General features: G+C 50.1%; 1 protein-coding gene across 1 annotated transcript in view; it reads left to right on the top strand.

Moving 5' to 3' along the window:
* The first annotated feature begins 2,048 nt into the window (after positions 1 to 2,048).
* The window catches only part of LOC147678542 (extracellular calcium-sensing receptor-like), a 55,168-nt gene continuing 43,177 nt past the window's right edge, over positions 2,049 to 14,039 (top strand). Inside the window, exon 1 of the mRNA XM_086945684.1 lies at positions 2,049 to 2,321. Within this exon, the coding sequence (XP_086801810.1) occupies positions 2,064 to 2,321 (258 nt within the window). The 5' untranslated portion in view covers positions 2,049 to 2,063. The remainder of the gene's footprint in view (positions 2,322 to 14,039) is intronic.

Raw genomic sequence — 14,039 nt, 5'->3', positions numbered from 1 at the left:
TAAAATAAACATATTTCTCCTTTTTATGCCTCCACTGAGAAGACCTGGAATTTTGATGCATTCCCAGGTTAACTGTTGTTAGCAAATATGGGAATGTGCCAAAAGCCATGGGTGTATGCATGGAAAGACCCACCCTTCACCCATGGAATGCCATCTCAGAGCAGAGTAGATAGATAGATAGATAAAACGATGTTTATTTAGACCATAGTCTATAAACCATGCATAAAACTTTAGATCCACATAGTGATAACATAATTAAACCACAATTCATTTTAACCCAATTTACAAAGATATAAAACCATAAAATCACAATATTGGGATAGCTCTAAAAAATGTAAAATCTACCACCCTCCTTTGTTGCCTCCATTACAAATTCTCTAGTTACTTTCAAAAACTTCCCCAGCGCAATTGTAATATCTAAAAATGACATTTCTGTAAGAAGACCAGCAGCGTCAGCACGTGAATTCACCTTATATTTTAAAAATATTGGGCGTAAAAACACTTTTTGTACTGCTAAAATCAATATTCAGTCAAGCAATATATGTAAAATATATTTTCTTGCTCCTAGGACACATTTACAAATACCATCTGGTTGGATCAGGGCTACTTTTATTTTTCCTTCAGTCTTCCATGGATTTATGCCCACACGAACCTTTAAGATTTCGTGTCTTAACCATTTGTTGGGCAGCAAATCCAGATATGGGAACCGGACCTCCTTTTCCCATTCGCTCCTTACCCAGTTGACCGATTTTTTTACCCTCAGATAATCATGGTCTTGTGATCTAGAGTATTGGAGCCCTTGGTCCCTAAGCATTTTCTTAGTAAAGACTACATCCAGGGATTGCGGTAAGAGGCTCAATTTTCAGAGCAGAGTAATACAAGGCAGCAACTTGCACTGCCGTGATGAGCGGGTAATGCAAGACCTTAGCAAATCTGGGCCTGAGTGGTTTGTCTCTGTAGTGGATCAACAGTGGCTGATATAGGCCAGCAATGAAGCAGCAGACCTATTTGTGCCTCCATCAATAGAATAGTGGAGGGTTCTAGAAGGCAGAATTGACATACACTCATGGTGCATGCAGACATGTTTCATATGACGAGATGCCTAATGATCCTGATTAGTTTGTTTGGGGGATTACAGCTTTCACCTGCAGCGAATGCTGCACACCTTTATTCGGATGCAAATGCAGAACTATGTGTAATCAGGAGCAGGGGTGGAGGCAGTGATCTAAATTAGATAGAATAGCACATGAATGTAAGTGTATTAGTCAAGTTCTTTGTGTGTCTTTTTCTTTGTGGGCAGGTCTTTGTGGCAAAGGTGTGTTTGCTTTAGTGTGATTGTAGAGGTGAAGGTGTGTGTCTGTTGGGGTGTGTATGGTTAAGTATTTGTAGAGTTTGTGGGTTTTGTGCCGTGTGTTTATGGTGTGTGGAGATTCAGCTTTATGTGTTTATGTGGCAGAATAGGTGCACATTTGTGGCAAGAGTTTATTTATTATGTGTGCATGGAGGAGTGAATGAGCTTGAATAAACTTGTGCAGTGTGTGGGTTGTGCAATTGTGACAGCATGTGAGTAGATGATGATATGGTGTTGTGTGTGGATGGGGTGCCTTTGTGTGTGTGTGGGTGTGTGTGGAGGATGTGCTGCTGTGTAGTGGTGTAGAGATGGCTAAGCATGGTGTGTGTGCATGTGATGTGTTTGACTGTAAATGTACCTTTGTTTGTGGTGTGGATGTTTGACTGTGTGTGACTATGTCATATGTGCATCTGCATCATGAAGGAAGTGTGTGTGGTTGCGTATGTGTCATTGTAGCTGTGTCTGTTAACTAAGACATGCAATAGCAGGAAGTGCTTCAGGTGTGGACCAGGACATTGTTGTGATATTTTGTGTGGGGTTGCAGGACCTTTCATCCCTGCACTTTGTCTGTTATTAGCAATGACAGTCACAACCATTCCATATTAGAGCTGGAAAATATGACTGGATATTACATTTTTGGGAACAGATATAACAAAGAATGTCCACTTTGGGTTGCAGGTTTGTGTTTGATAACTACCAATGGCTGCAAGCCATGGTGTTCGCCATCGATGAGGTCAACAGAAACCCAAACCTTTTACCCAACGTCACTCTGGGTTTCCAGATCTATGATTCCTGCAGGATGCTCCGGAGAGCTCTGGAGGGCATGCTCTGGATACTCTCAGGACAACCATCGCCCCTTCTGAACTACGAGTGCTGGGGAAACCACTCACCTGCTGCCATCATAGGAGACTCTACATCAACACGTTCAATCCTCTTGGCGCGAATACTCGGACTCTATAGATTCCCTCAGGTGAGACATGGTGATCCGACTTCACTGTCAATCCAGGGTATGTAAAGAGAGATCTAGCTTATTCAAAATGCCATGGTAACCCCGATATAGAAGTGCAAAAAAGGTGCTTCAATTACCGTTCTAACTTTGCACAGGCCCTGATGTTTCCCCTGCATACATGTTTCAAAGTGTGTAATTTGATGTGATACAACACTGGGGAAAACTGACTAAAGGCGAATTAGTCATTCCCTTTACAGTATTAATGCATCACTTTAAATGGGCATTCATAATGGTACAACAATTGCCCTAGAGAAGGTACTTGTTGATTAAACAAGGCCCAACTGGTATGAAAAAGGGGATTGTGTGGTTCAAGAATTTTGATACGTAAGAATGTACCATGAAGTATATCATCTACTCACCCTCTCTACAGGCATTTGCATTGTTCTGAAAGACTTCTTATCTGAATGAGGTCACCTCACCTCTTTGCACAAAGTGTAGACATTCAGAGGCTTTGGCAATCAGCCTCTTGGAGGAGTGGGAGTGTCCTACTGGATTACTGAAGCCTTTGCAAAAATGGCCTTTATATTTATATCTCATTAGTCATTATCATCATCATCATCATCATCATCATCATCATAAAGTCTTTCTTTGGGTGACAAAGACAACCATACAAGAATAAAATACATATAAATATAAAATCATCTCAATAGTACATTTACACCTGAAAATGCCAATCATTAAAAAAGTGGAAAGCCCAGGACAACAGGTTCAGAGCAACTAATCGGGTTTCGGTCTCCTAGACATCAATGCAGCTCATAGGAAGCTTAAAAAAACATGACAAATTCATTGGGGAGCATCTGTAGGTAAACCAAGGTCTGCTGCTCTTGAGGAAAATTCAGGGACTTCAGCAGGAGGACTGAAAATTGCCTCCTGGGCCTACCAAAATAGCTGCAAAACTTAATGAAATGAAGAATGTCCTGCAGAGACCTATTGTTGCAGCCACAGGTCAACCTACAATCTGGAAAGTCCCAACCACTTGAAGAGAACAGGAGACAGTTAAGTGAGTTGGATCTGAACCTGGCTAACAGAAACCTATCTTGCTGGTGGTGAACTTGGGCTACAACAATCTTAAGGAGCTCGTTTCCCCGACCGAGGGTTTCTGCAGCTCCCACTGTTCTCTTTCCAGCAAAGCTTGATCCAAGAACAACCTCTTAACACATTTTACTTCATGAGAGGACAGCAAATTGAGATCTGCAAAAATATCCAATCTCCCAATGGAGTTAATGAGCATGTTTGAGTAAATATTCTTTTTCTTTACAAGGCCAGTGCTTATTTGCATGTGCATGAGAGGATACAGGGCAAGACTAATGTAGCCTTTTTTAGTTGCAAAAGGTCCGATAGGCAAAATCGGACCATTTGTGACTGCCAAAAGGCTTTTCTGTATGTAAAAAACATAAATTATGATAGAGCACCATGTTACCGCCTCACAATTTGTGTTTGCGACCAAACTTTGAATTTGTATTTAGAAGGGGCATGTTTAGGGAATCTCTTCCAAATGCCAATTTGCCGTAGTATGAATCAATGTTTGGTGGCCAAATTCTGGTCGAAAATCATTCATCTTTTACCACAAGGAGGTGGTAAACCATTCGCAAATGGGAAGGGGCGCCTTCCCCTTTTGAATTTTGACAGAAATATTTTTTAAGAGTAGGCAATGCTTCCAGGGACCACTGCCTACATTTTAAAAATAAAATACACACTTTTCATTTAAAAAGAAAAAATAACACATCCTTGTTTTCATTCTAAAGAAAATGAGTTGCTTTAAAAAAAATACTTTATTTAAAATCAATCAAAGACATTGTCATCTGCTGACCCCAGCAGGTCACCATCGCTGTGGTGGCTGGGATTAAAAGTGTGTCGCAGTTCGTGACCCTTCCTCATTAGTAATCATGAGGTAGGTCAAATTGCAACCTATTAGGAATTGTTAATTTATGAACTGACATATTAGTACATAGGTCAGTTTGCAAATGACCATACTGGTCGCAGAAATACTGATTGCAAATTGCAATAAATATTTAGCAAACAGTGCTATGTAGATCTGGCCTATACTGAGCGGTCCTCAAAAGGTGCATCTGTTTCTTTCTACCTTAATCTTTCCATATCTTAATCCTCAAATCAGAGGTGGTGAGGCACATGAAAAGAAACAGATTCAGTGGACCCCTGGTGAGTCACTCTTGTAAGAAGTCCTTTCTGCAAACCCAAATTATTTATTCAAAGACTGTGTGTATGTTTGAACTTTGTGTACTTTTTGAAAAGTAAATAAGCAAAATACTAGAGCCTAGATTTGCTAATCCAAAAGTGACACAAAGCGGTGCCATATGTAAGACTGGGATTTATTTTCCAGCACAAAAGTGTGCGCCAATTTGTACTGCTTTGCACTACTTTGCATCAAGAAGGCATGCTATTTAGGCACTCCCATGCAAGCACCCATGGGTTTTAAAGCAAAGCCCTATCTACTCAAAAATTGTAGACAGGATTTTCTGCCACCTCGAGGCAGGCATGACATTGGAGAAAATTTAAATGTTCTCCAAACATTTTCTTTGCATGTATACTGGAATGTACAACAGAAACACAGACTTGGGAAAAAAGTCATTTATGTCTAAAAACAATGGGGCGTATTACCAACAGTTAGCAATATTTATCGCTAACTGAGCTTAGCGTTAGTTTTTTTAACGCCGCGCTTCGCCCAATATTATTGCTGAGATAACGTCCTATTACCAACGTTTCTCTCAAAAGTGATAATATTGCAGGCGTTAGCGTGAATATTGCTGGAAAACCCGCAGTGTTCACGCATTAGCGTGCAAATGCTGTTAGCCATGTTATCCACCTCCCATTGAATGACATGGCAAAGAACTGGTATTTGCAGGCGTTAGCGTTTGGCGATATTCGCGCTTAGCGCAAATATTTCCATCGCTTCGCCTTTCTTGGTAATAGGCGATAGCGATGTTAGCGACTGCTGTCAGTCGCTAACGGGTTGGGTACGCCCACTTTGCATGTCATTAGCGATAAATATCGCTGACATGCAAAGCGGGCCCCAAACTGCTCGCTATCGCCTACAAGCTGTCGCTAACTAGTGTTAGCGACAGCTTGGTAATAGGGCGATGGAATTATCGTCGCTTAGCGGCTGAAAACGGCCGCTAAAGCGGCGATAATTCAATATCGCCAACCTTGGTAATATGCCCCAGTATTTTGTACAGGAGGGCACCGCTCCAGTACAAAAACGTGTGGTATACATCACACACAAACCCGTGCACTCTGGTGCAGAGGTTTGAGCTTGACACACATCGACCCAAAGTGCACCAGCATAGAGGTAGAGAGAAACAGCAGTATATCTTAGTAGACATGGTGCTGTTCTGCTCTCTCACTTTGATGCAATGCACTGCAGCAACTGTTGTTTGACTGTAAATACATCTGGCCCGAGGTTTTCATTATGCTGTGATAGATAACACATGATACTATTAGCATTTTTCACTTCCTTGCTTTTTCTCAGATCCAAGGAAGGACACATGTTGGATTTCCAATTAGTGCCTCTGAAGGCTTTTGGTATTGCATTCATGTCTGCCATTTTTGCTAACTATGACGTTTAGTACTGCGAAGACAAACTTGAATCAACGAGGAGATTTTTCATCTACAGCTGCCACCACCACTCACCAGGTGACAACCCAGAAATATACTAGACACTACTGTGCGTTTTCTGCAGGGACACAACAGACCCTTCCTGTCTGGAACTTAGAAGTTTATAGGTGCCGAACACAAAGGACCAGTGTGATACGGCCTCCAGGATATCTCCTTCAGGAAAAATGGGGGCTGCCATCCCCCCACCAGCCACGGCCCGTCGAGGTAGTTTCGGCGGGGCAGAGAGGCAGGGCAGGGGAGGGGCAGGGTTGGGGGTGCTGGAATGGTTATTTTTAAATAAAATGTATGGGAACTGTTTTGATCAAATAGAAAAAGTTAAGAAATGTCATTCCATATTACCCTGCCCACTTCTACTACTGTCTGTGAGCATATATGTAAGTGAGCTGTAGGAAGGTGAAGTATTATGTGGTGATGCTGGTTAGGATTCACCATGCAATACTCTCCCAATACCCCAAAGAAAGTCCTTGAATTCACAATAATAAATCCTTAGATCAGTGGTCAGGCTTTACTAGATGAACATGTGTTAAGCATTTCAGTGTACCGACATGGACGATAAGTAATTGACACGACTCGAAAGAAATCCTGCACTAATTTATCAAAATAAAGCAGATTTGTATTTAAATATAGATACTAAAATGAAGTAAATCAATACAACTGGAGTTATGGATTTTAGAAGCAATAATAAAACACTGCAAATCAATACTGCAAAACCTTAGCATTGCCGTCAATGGTAAAAAGCACTTGTGACCATCAGTAAATTGCAGGTCGAGTTGAGTGGAAGCCAATGAGGGTAAAGTTGTTGCGGGTCCCTTTATCAAGTCACAGCAGTCAGTTCAATTATAGGTGACTTGAGAAGCCCAGATGAGGAGTTGTCCTAGCTGTCTGTAGTGCTGAATCAGGAGATGCTGGGGAGCTTGTTTTACCACGCACATGGTGCCGGAGGAGAACTAGGTACAAATAGGCAAAAACGAAGCTGCAGTTAGATGAAGGTTTTGCAGAGTTCCTTTGAGGTGCAGTATTGAAAAAAGGTGGTGGTTGCCAAACTTGCCACCAACAAGCCTTGACAGCTATAAGCTCATCAGAAAGTTATTTCAATGTCCGGAGGTCCGGGGGAAAAACAGTAGACTTGCTGGAGGTCAGTATTATGTTTCCCACAATGCACCGGACCATCTACATTTGGCCGTTTCTTCAGAAGGCCCATTGGCCAGCAATTCTTTGGTACCAGTATGATGTTTTTACCGGATGTACGTTGTTACAACGCATGCTTTTAGCACGCATGCTGTAACAACGCGGTTTTTATAACGCATTCTTTTACAACGCATAATACAAATGGGTGTTGGATAGTGAATATTTTTTCACAACCAATTTTATTGAGCAGAAGAGTATCAAGAATGTGGTATCTTCACACACCAAGATCACCACAACAGTATCAATGTAATGGTGACATACATAGTAATCAATGAAGCAGGTGTCAATGAAGCTCAGCTTTAAAGATGCCCTAGCAGCCTACCCCAACCCCAACTACACCCCCACCCGCACCCAACACCCCCCCCCCACCACACATGTACAGAAAGCGACACAAAGACGATGTACATAGAAGAAGCAGGTATAATGCAACCAGGGCTTTGCCATTCGGGCCAGAAGTGTCACTGCGATCAAATGTCCTCCTCCTGCTCCGCCGGGGGTTCCAAGGACAGGCCACGGTAGTCGGCCCACCGTTTCCAAATCTTGAAATGTTTGCGTGGGCAGCCCCGCGCCTCAAAGACCGGTTTTTCAAGGCCCATGAAATAGTCTAGCCCAGCCTTCCATGCAGACAGGGGGGGGGGCCCTCACAGATTTCCATGCCCGAGCCAGGTCACGCTTGGCCACCACCAGGCCCAGGAGCAACAGATGGCGCTTATACATGTTGCCCCCAACCCCTTCCATGATATGCAGCAGGCCCAGCCGGTGGGTTCGAGGAAGATCCCAGCCCAGGACCTCAGCCAGGCAACTCCATACGCCCCTCCAGAATCCAGCCAGGCGACCACACAACCACACCGTATGTAGCAGGGAGCCAGGCACTTCCCCACAGCGCAGGCACTACGATGACGCAATCAAACCAGCCTTCCACAGACGTTCACGTGTATAATAGGCACGATGCAGGTATTTGAATTGTATCAGGCGGAGCCGAACCGCAACAGCGGTGCCGCGCGGGGACTCCAGCGCCTCCCTCCAATCGTCCTCATCTAGGGCGCCCACGTCTACCTCCCATGCCTCCCGAAGGGAGCTGAGAGTGGAGGAGCAGTGAGTAACAAGTGACTGATAGATCCTAGAGACCTTCTTGTCTCCCAAGTCTCCCATAAACACTTTCGCCTCAAGTGGGCTGAACTCCGGCAGGGAGTCAAGACCGGCAATGCTCGGGGCAAGGGCATGCCGCAGCTGGAGGTAACGGAAGAACTGGGACTGAGGCATTTGGAACTCCACACGGAGTTCCTCAAAGGACTTGAGGGTGGCACCTGATACGACCTGGCCCAGTTGTGTAATTCCAATAGCCTCCCAACCCTCAAACCCGGCCAAGGCCGCCAGTTCCGGGAGCATGCCATTGTGCCACAGCGGCGTTTCAGCTGTTAATTTGCCCCACCAACCCATGCGGCGCAGAGACTGCCGCCACACTGCAAATACCACTTTAGTTACCGACGGCAACCCACGGCGTATACGGGCCGAATAGAGAATAGTGTGGAGCGTGTGATCTCCCATGAGATGTCTCTCCAGGGCATAGGCCGGGTCACTCCTATCCCCATACCACCATTCATTGAGGACAAGCAGGTGTGACGCTTGGTAGTAGGAGAGGAGGTCGGATGTGGCCAAACCACCACAGTATGTGGACAGAAAGCACGTCCTCAGGGCCACCCTGGCTGCACCGCCATCCCACAGGAAGCGGCTCAGCACGGAGTTCACCTGGCGGAACCACTCCATGCCAATAGGGTGTGGGAAGTTCTGGAATTGGTACAACAGCCTCAGCAGCGCCACCATCTTAAAGATGGCCGACCTCCCAAAGATCGTGAGGGGCATCCTGGACCACGTTTTGACATCTGTCTGGACCCGCTCCCACACCGGCAAGACACTGCGTGCCCAGGCCACGGCCCGCGAGGTCGAGAGGAAGACACCCAGATACTTCAGGCCGTCCGTCGCCACACGCAATTCGGCGACCCATGGGTCGGCAACCACTCCGCCATCCAGAATCCACAGGGTCGATTTAGTCAGATTAAGGCGAAGCCCCGAGACCTCGCCAACCCCCGCATGATCTCCAAAACTTGGGGACCCGAGCGCCGCAGATCGGTGAGGAACAGGAGGATGTCGTCCGCATATAGTGCAATCCTATCTGCTAGGTTATCATTCCAGAAAAAGCCACGTAGATGGGCATCCATTCGTATCCGCGACGCCAGGGGCTCCATGGCCAGGGCAAACAGGTAGGGGGACAGCGGGCAACCCTGTCGAGTACCACGTCCGATTTGAAAGCGCCCAGAGACCGCGCCGGCCACACGGACCGACGCCGTAACATTGGTGTATAGGAGACGAATATAGGACAAGAAGACAGGCCCTAGATTGAGGCGGGCCAGCAAGGTGAACAAATACGCCCAACTCACCGAGTCAAAGGCTCGGTCCATGTCCGCAAGAAGAAGTGCGGCCTGGTCATCCCTAGCACCCATGGCGTCGATCGCCGCCTGTGCCCGCCGGATATTATGCCGGGTGGCCCTGCGCGGCATGAACCCGGCCTGATCAGGGTGGACCAGGTCGGCGATGTGGGGTAGAAGGCGATTCGCCAGGGCTTTCGCCAAAATCTTGGCCTCGATGTTAAGAAGGGAGATCGGCCTGTAAGAGTCGTGCCGGTCCGGCGCCCTGCCCGGCTTCAAAAAGACCACAATCTCGGCATGACGCCAGTCAGGTGGCAGCTCGCCCCTAGTCCGCGCCGCCTCCAGGGCGCTGCGAAAGTGGGGTCCCAGCTGGACGTGGAACTTTTTATAAAATTCGGCAGGATAACCGCTCGGGCCGGGCGCCTTCCCAGTATTCAACTGGCCAAGGGCCTCCCCAAGTTCCTCGGACGTGAGCGGGGCCTCCAAGGCCGTTCTAGTCTCATCTGGGACTGCCTGTGGGAGCAGGTCGTCTAGGTATGAGGCAATCTCGCCCTCCGCCAAGGGGTCACGAGGAGCGTATTGTGCCTCGTAGTAGCGGGCAAAGCTAGCCGCCAACAGACCCGGGTCGGTCATGACCGAGCCGTCCTCCGCCGTAAGACCGGGCAGCTCTAGGGGTTGGAAAGTCGCCTGGCAAAGCCTATGCAACATGGTGCAGGACTTATCGCCCCACTGGTACACCCTGCTGCGCGTGGCGAGCCACGCCTGTCGGGCCTCCTCATATAGAACCGAGGCATACGTCTGCTGGGCCTGCAGGAGCTGTCGCACGATGCCCTCGTCACCCCCGAGCCGACCACGCTGCTCCAGCTCCTCCACGCGGGCCGCGGAAGTCACAATGGCTTCCCGACGTTCCCGCCGAGCGGCCGCACACCAAGTTATATCAATGCCCCGGAGTGTAGGCTTCAGCGCCTCCCACACAACAATTGCATCGACTCCCCCCCACCAAGTTCTCGCGCCAGAAGTGATCGATTGCTTCGCGTAAATGCGCCACGTACTCCGGCCGCTGCAGCTGCCAGGCGGACATAAGCCAGCGAAAGGGTTGCCATTTAGAGGGGAGGGTCACGGTGGCCATGACAGGGGAATGATCTGAGAGGCCCCTGGGGAGTATTGCGGCATCCCTGACATGGCTCAGACAGGCACCCGGTACAAACAAATAATCGAGCCTCGAGAAGGACCCATGCACCGCCGATACATACGTGAAGGCCTGCACTGCGGGATGAAAATGCCGCCACACATCAATCCAGCCCAGACTACGCACAGTCGCACACAATCGGGTGGGAGCAGCCGCGGGGGGGGGGTCAGGCACCTCATGTGCTCGCCTCAGGCGGTCCAGGCCCACATCCATGACTTCATTCCAGTCACCCCCCTACATGGTCAGGACCTCGGGGATTTCGTCCCACAGCGCAAACAGCCGCTCAGACAATGCCCACTGCAGGGGGGGAGGGGCGTATACACTTCCAAAGACCACCGGCTCGGAACCCAGCAGGCCTTTAATAAAGACAAACCTACCCTGAGGATCAATCCATTGCTTCTCATGAACATAAGCCACCCTACGGTGCACCAATATGGCCACCCCCCGTGGCCCCCTCGTAAAGCCAGCATGATAAACCTGTTGATAACCAAACCTCTGAAGGCTAAGGGCCTTGGTGCCCAGCATGTGAGTCTCCTGGAGCAGGAGTACATCCACCATCTCCCTCTTCCCCCACCGCAGCACAGCCCCACGCTTGATCTTATCCAGGATACCCCGCACATTCCATGTCACCACCCGCAGGGTCTTTGAAGGAGACATAGTCGCAGTATCAGCCATTGTCAATACACAGTCCAGAATCCGGCCCCCCCTCCCGCCCTGGTGCAACCCGCAAATCAACAAAAGTCAAAGCCTCAGACACGTGTGGACCCACCCCCCCAGCCCGCAAACTCAGCACCCCCTTCCCAACCCAGAACCCCCCCAACAATCGCAACACCAGAACTCTCCCCCACGCCCCACACCCACCACCCCAATACCTCAGAAAACGTTGAAGTATCTGTCGCGGCATGGAGAGACCCGGGTCCAAAACAGAGGACCCAGGGCCCGCCATACCAATGGATCCCAACAACCCCACAATGACACACACACCACCCCCCCAACAACACTCACATCCGTGAGGGTCTGAGGCCCACAAATGGTACCCCCCGAGCCCCACTGCGTCCCATGGCAATAACTGGAGTCTTCACATGGGAACCGACTGGCACATCAAGGACAGAATGAAACAGTCTCACCAGCCAAAGCAGAGCAGTCCAGTATTCAGCATACAAAGTGCGTGCAGACCCAGCAATGTTCAGCTGCCCGCATCGGAGTGCTCCGAGTCCCTGGCACCACCCGACTGCGATGCACTGGCGGAAGCCGATCTCTTCTTGGAGCGACACCTCCGATGGCGGCCCTTCCTGTTAGGGCGATCCGTCCGCTCCGGCGACGATCCCTGGGACCTGCCCGGGTCCAGCCCCGGCTGAGCATGGGGCCTGAGTCGCACCGCCTTATCGGTCCAGCGGAACACCTCCTCCGGTGAATCGAAGAAATGGGTCCGAGACTGATATATCACCCGCAGGCGAGCCGGATACAGGAGCGAGTATTGGAGCTTGAGGCCCCTTAGCTTAGCCTTAGCGTCCATGAAGGATTGCCTCTGTTGCTGTACCATCTTCGTGTAGTCCGGGAAAATCATGATAGTATGATTCTCGAAGGCGAGTGAGCCCTTGTTCCTCGCCTCCCGCAGGATAACATCCCGGTCATGATAGTTCAGCAGGCGAGCGATGACAGGTCGTGGGCGCTCGCCCTCCGGCGGCCGCTGGGTCAGAGCCCTGTGGGCCCTCTCGATCACGAAGCACGTAGACAGTGCCCCTTCGGGGAGCCAGCTTTCCAACCACCCGGTTAAGAACCGCTCCATGTTGTCCTTCTCGCACCGCTCCGGAAAGCCAATGAAGCGGAGGTTGTTGCGCCGCGCGCGCCCTTCTGCATCTTCCACGCGGGCCGCCAGTGTCTTTTGGATGCTCTCCACCTCCGCCAACCGCTTCTTTAGGCCACCAATGTCCGCCTCGGTCTCCGTGATACGGGTCTCAGCCCCAGCGATCCACTCCACCGCTTTGCGGAGGTCCTGGCGCAGGAGCGTGACATCCGCCCCAACCGCCCCAATCTTGGCATCAAGCATGTCTCGGGATTGGGTGATGGCCGCCAGTATAGCTGCATTGTCCGGCCCAGGGCCACCGCTGCCACCGGCCGCCCCGGCGCCACCACTCGGCCCAGTGAATTTATCGATGGGGCCATGTTTAGGCGGGCCACCTCCTCTGTCCCTGGTCATGGCACACGCTGGGCAGGGCGGACACCACCCCCGAACCTTCGGGCACTGTCACAAGTCCTGAATGGGACGGCCCAGATGAGACCCCCAGAGAGGAATGCGGGCCGGCCGCCGAGACCGGGCGTCGCGAAAATTGAGGTCCCGGCGTCACCCAGACTGGACAGGCCACACCCGCACTCGTCCCCACGAGCGGCTGTCCAAAGTACAAAAAGAAGCTGAGGCTCCGTGGTCGATGGGCAGCCGTATCCAGTGGGCCGGGCCAGGAGAGGCAGATCGGATGCCACCACCGTCCGCCAGTCCGTCCCCGGCCGCCTCGGGGCTCAAGGAACCCCGTCTCCCGACTGTCGCGGGGCCACTCCTTGCCGTCGCCGCTCGCTGGTCACACGGGGGGAGAGCCGATAAGTAGGAGCTATTGGCACCGTCCCGATCTCCAGACGATCGCGGCCAGAAAGATGAGCCAAGGGCGAAGTAGCGGATGCCACCCGCACCCGTCGGATCTCAACTGCCACCAGGCGTCGCGAAACTCGAGGACCCCGGTCTCCGGCCGGTCACCAGGCCGCACCTCACCGCCGCCTCCCTCCGATCACAGGAAGGGAAGAAATGCAGGATCGACACACCAAAGTAGACAGGAGACTTCGCCAGATCGACAGCAAGCACTGGGTACCAACAGCGGGCTCGGGGGTCAGGATAAATGATCGAATTAAGTCCGGGCCGGCGGGAGCTCTACAAGGCTGCGACCGCCATCTTCGCCCGCCAAGCCACGCCCTGGATAGTGAATATTTTAATTTACTATTCCAACACAAGTCCCCGTTGACACTAGGGAAGGTGTTGGATAGTAAATTAAAAGTATTCCCTATCCTTGAGTGCCCCCAGAGTCATGCGTTGTAATAGAATGCGATTTAAAAACCGTGTTGTAATAGCACTGCGTGCTAAAAGTCGCGTCGTAAACGACGTTCCCCGTTTTTACCTGCAGAGTGCAGGGGACTAATGCTACTAGTCCAGGGGAGTCTGCAGTTGCCTTTGGCTCTCAAAGGGGTCCCTCTTTT

The sequence above is a fragment of the Lissotriton vulgaris genome, chromosome 12, assembly GCF_964263255.1.
Source record: "Lissotriton vulgaris chromosome 12, aLisVul1.2, whole genome shotgun sequence".
In the NCBI taxonomy this organism is placed as follows: Eukaryota; Metazoa; Chordata; class Amphibia; order Caudata; family Salamandridae; genus Lissotriton; species Lissotriton vulgaris.
Note: the sequence above shows the minus strand (reverse complement) of the source record. Positions and strands in the feature narration are given on the sequence as shown.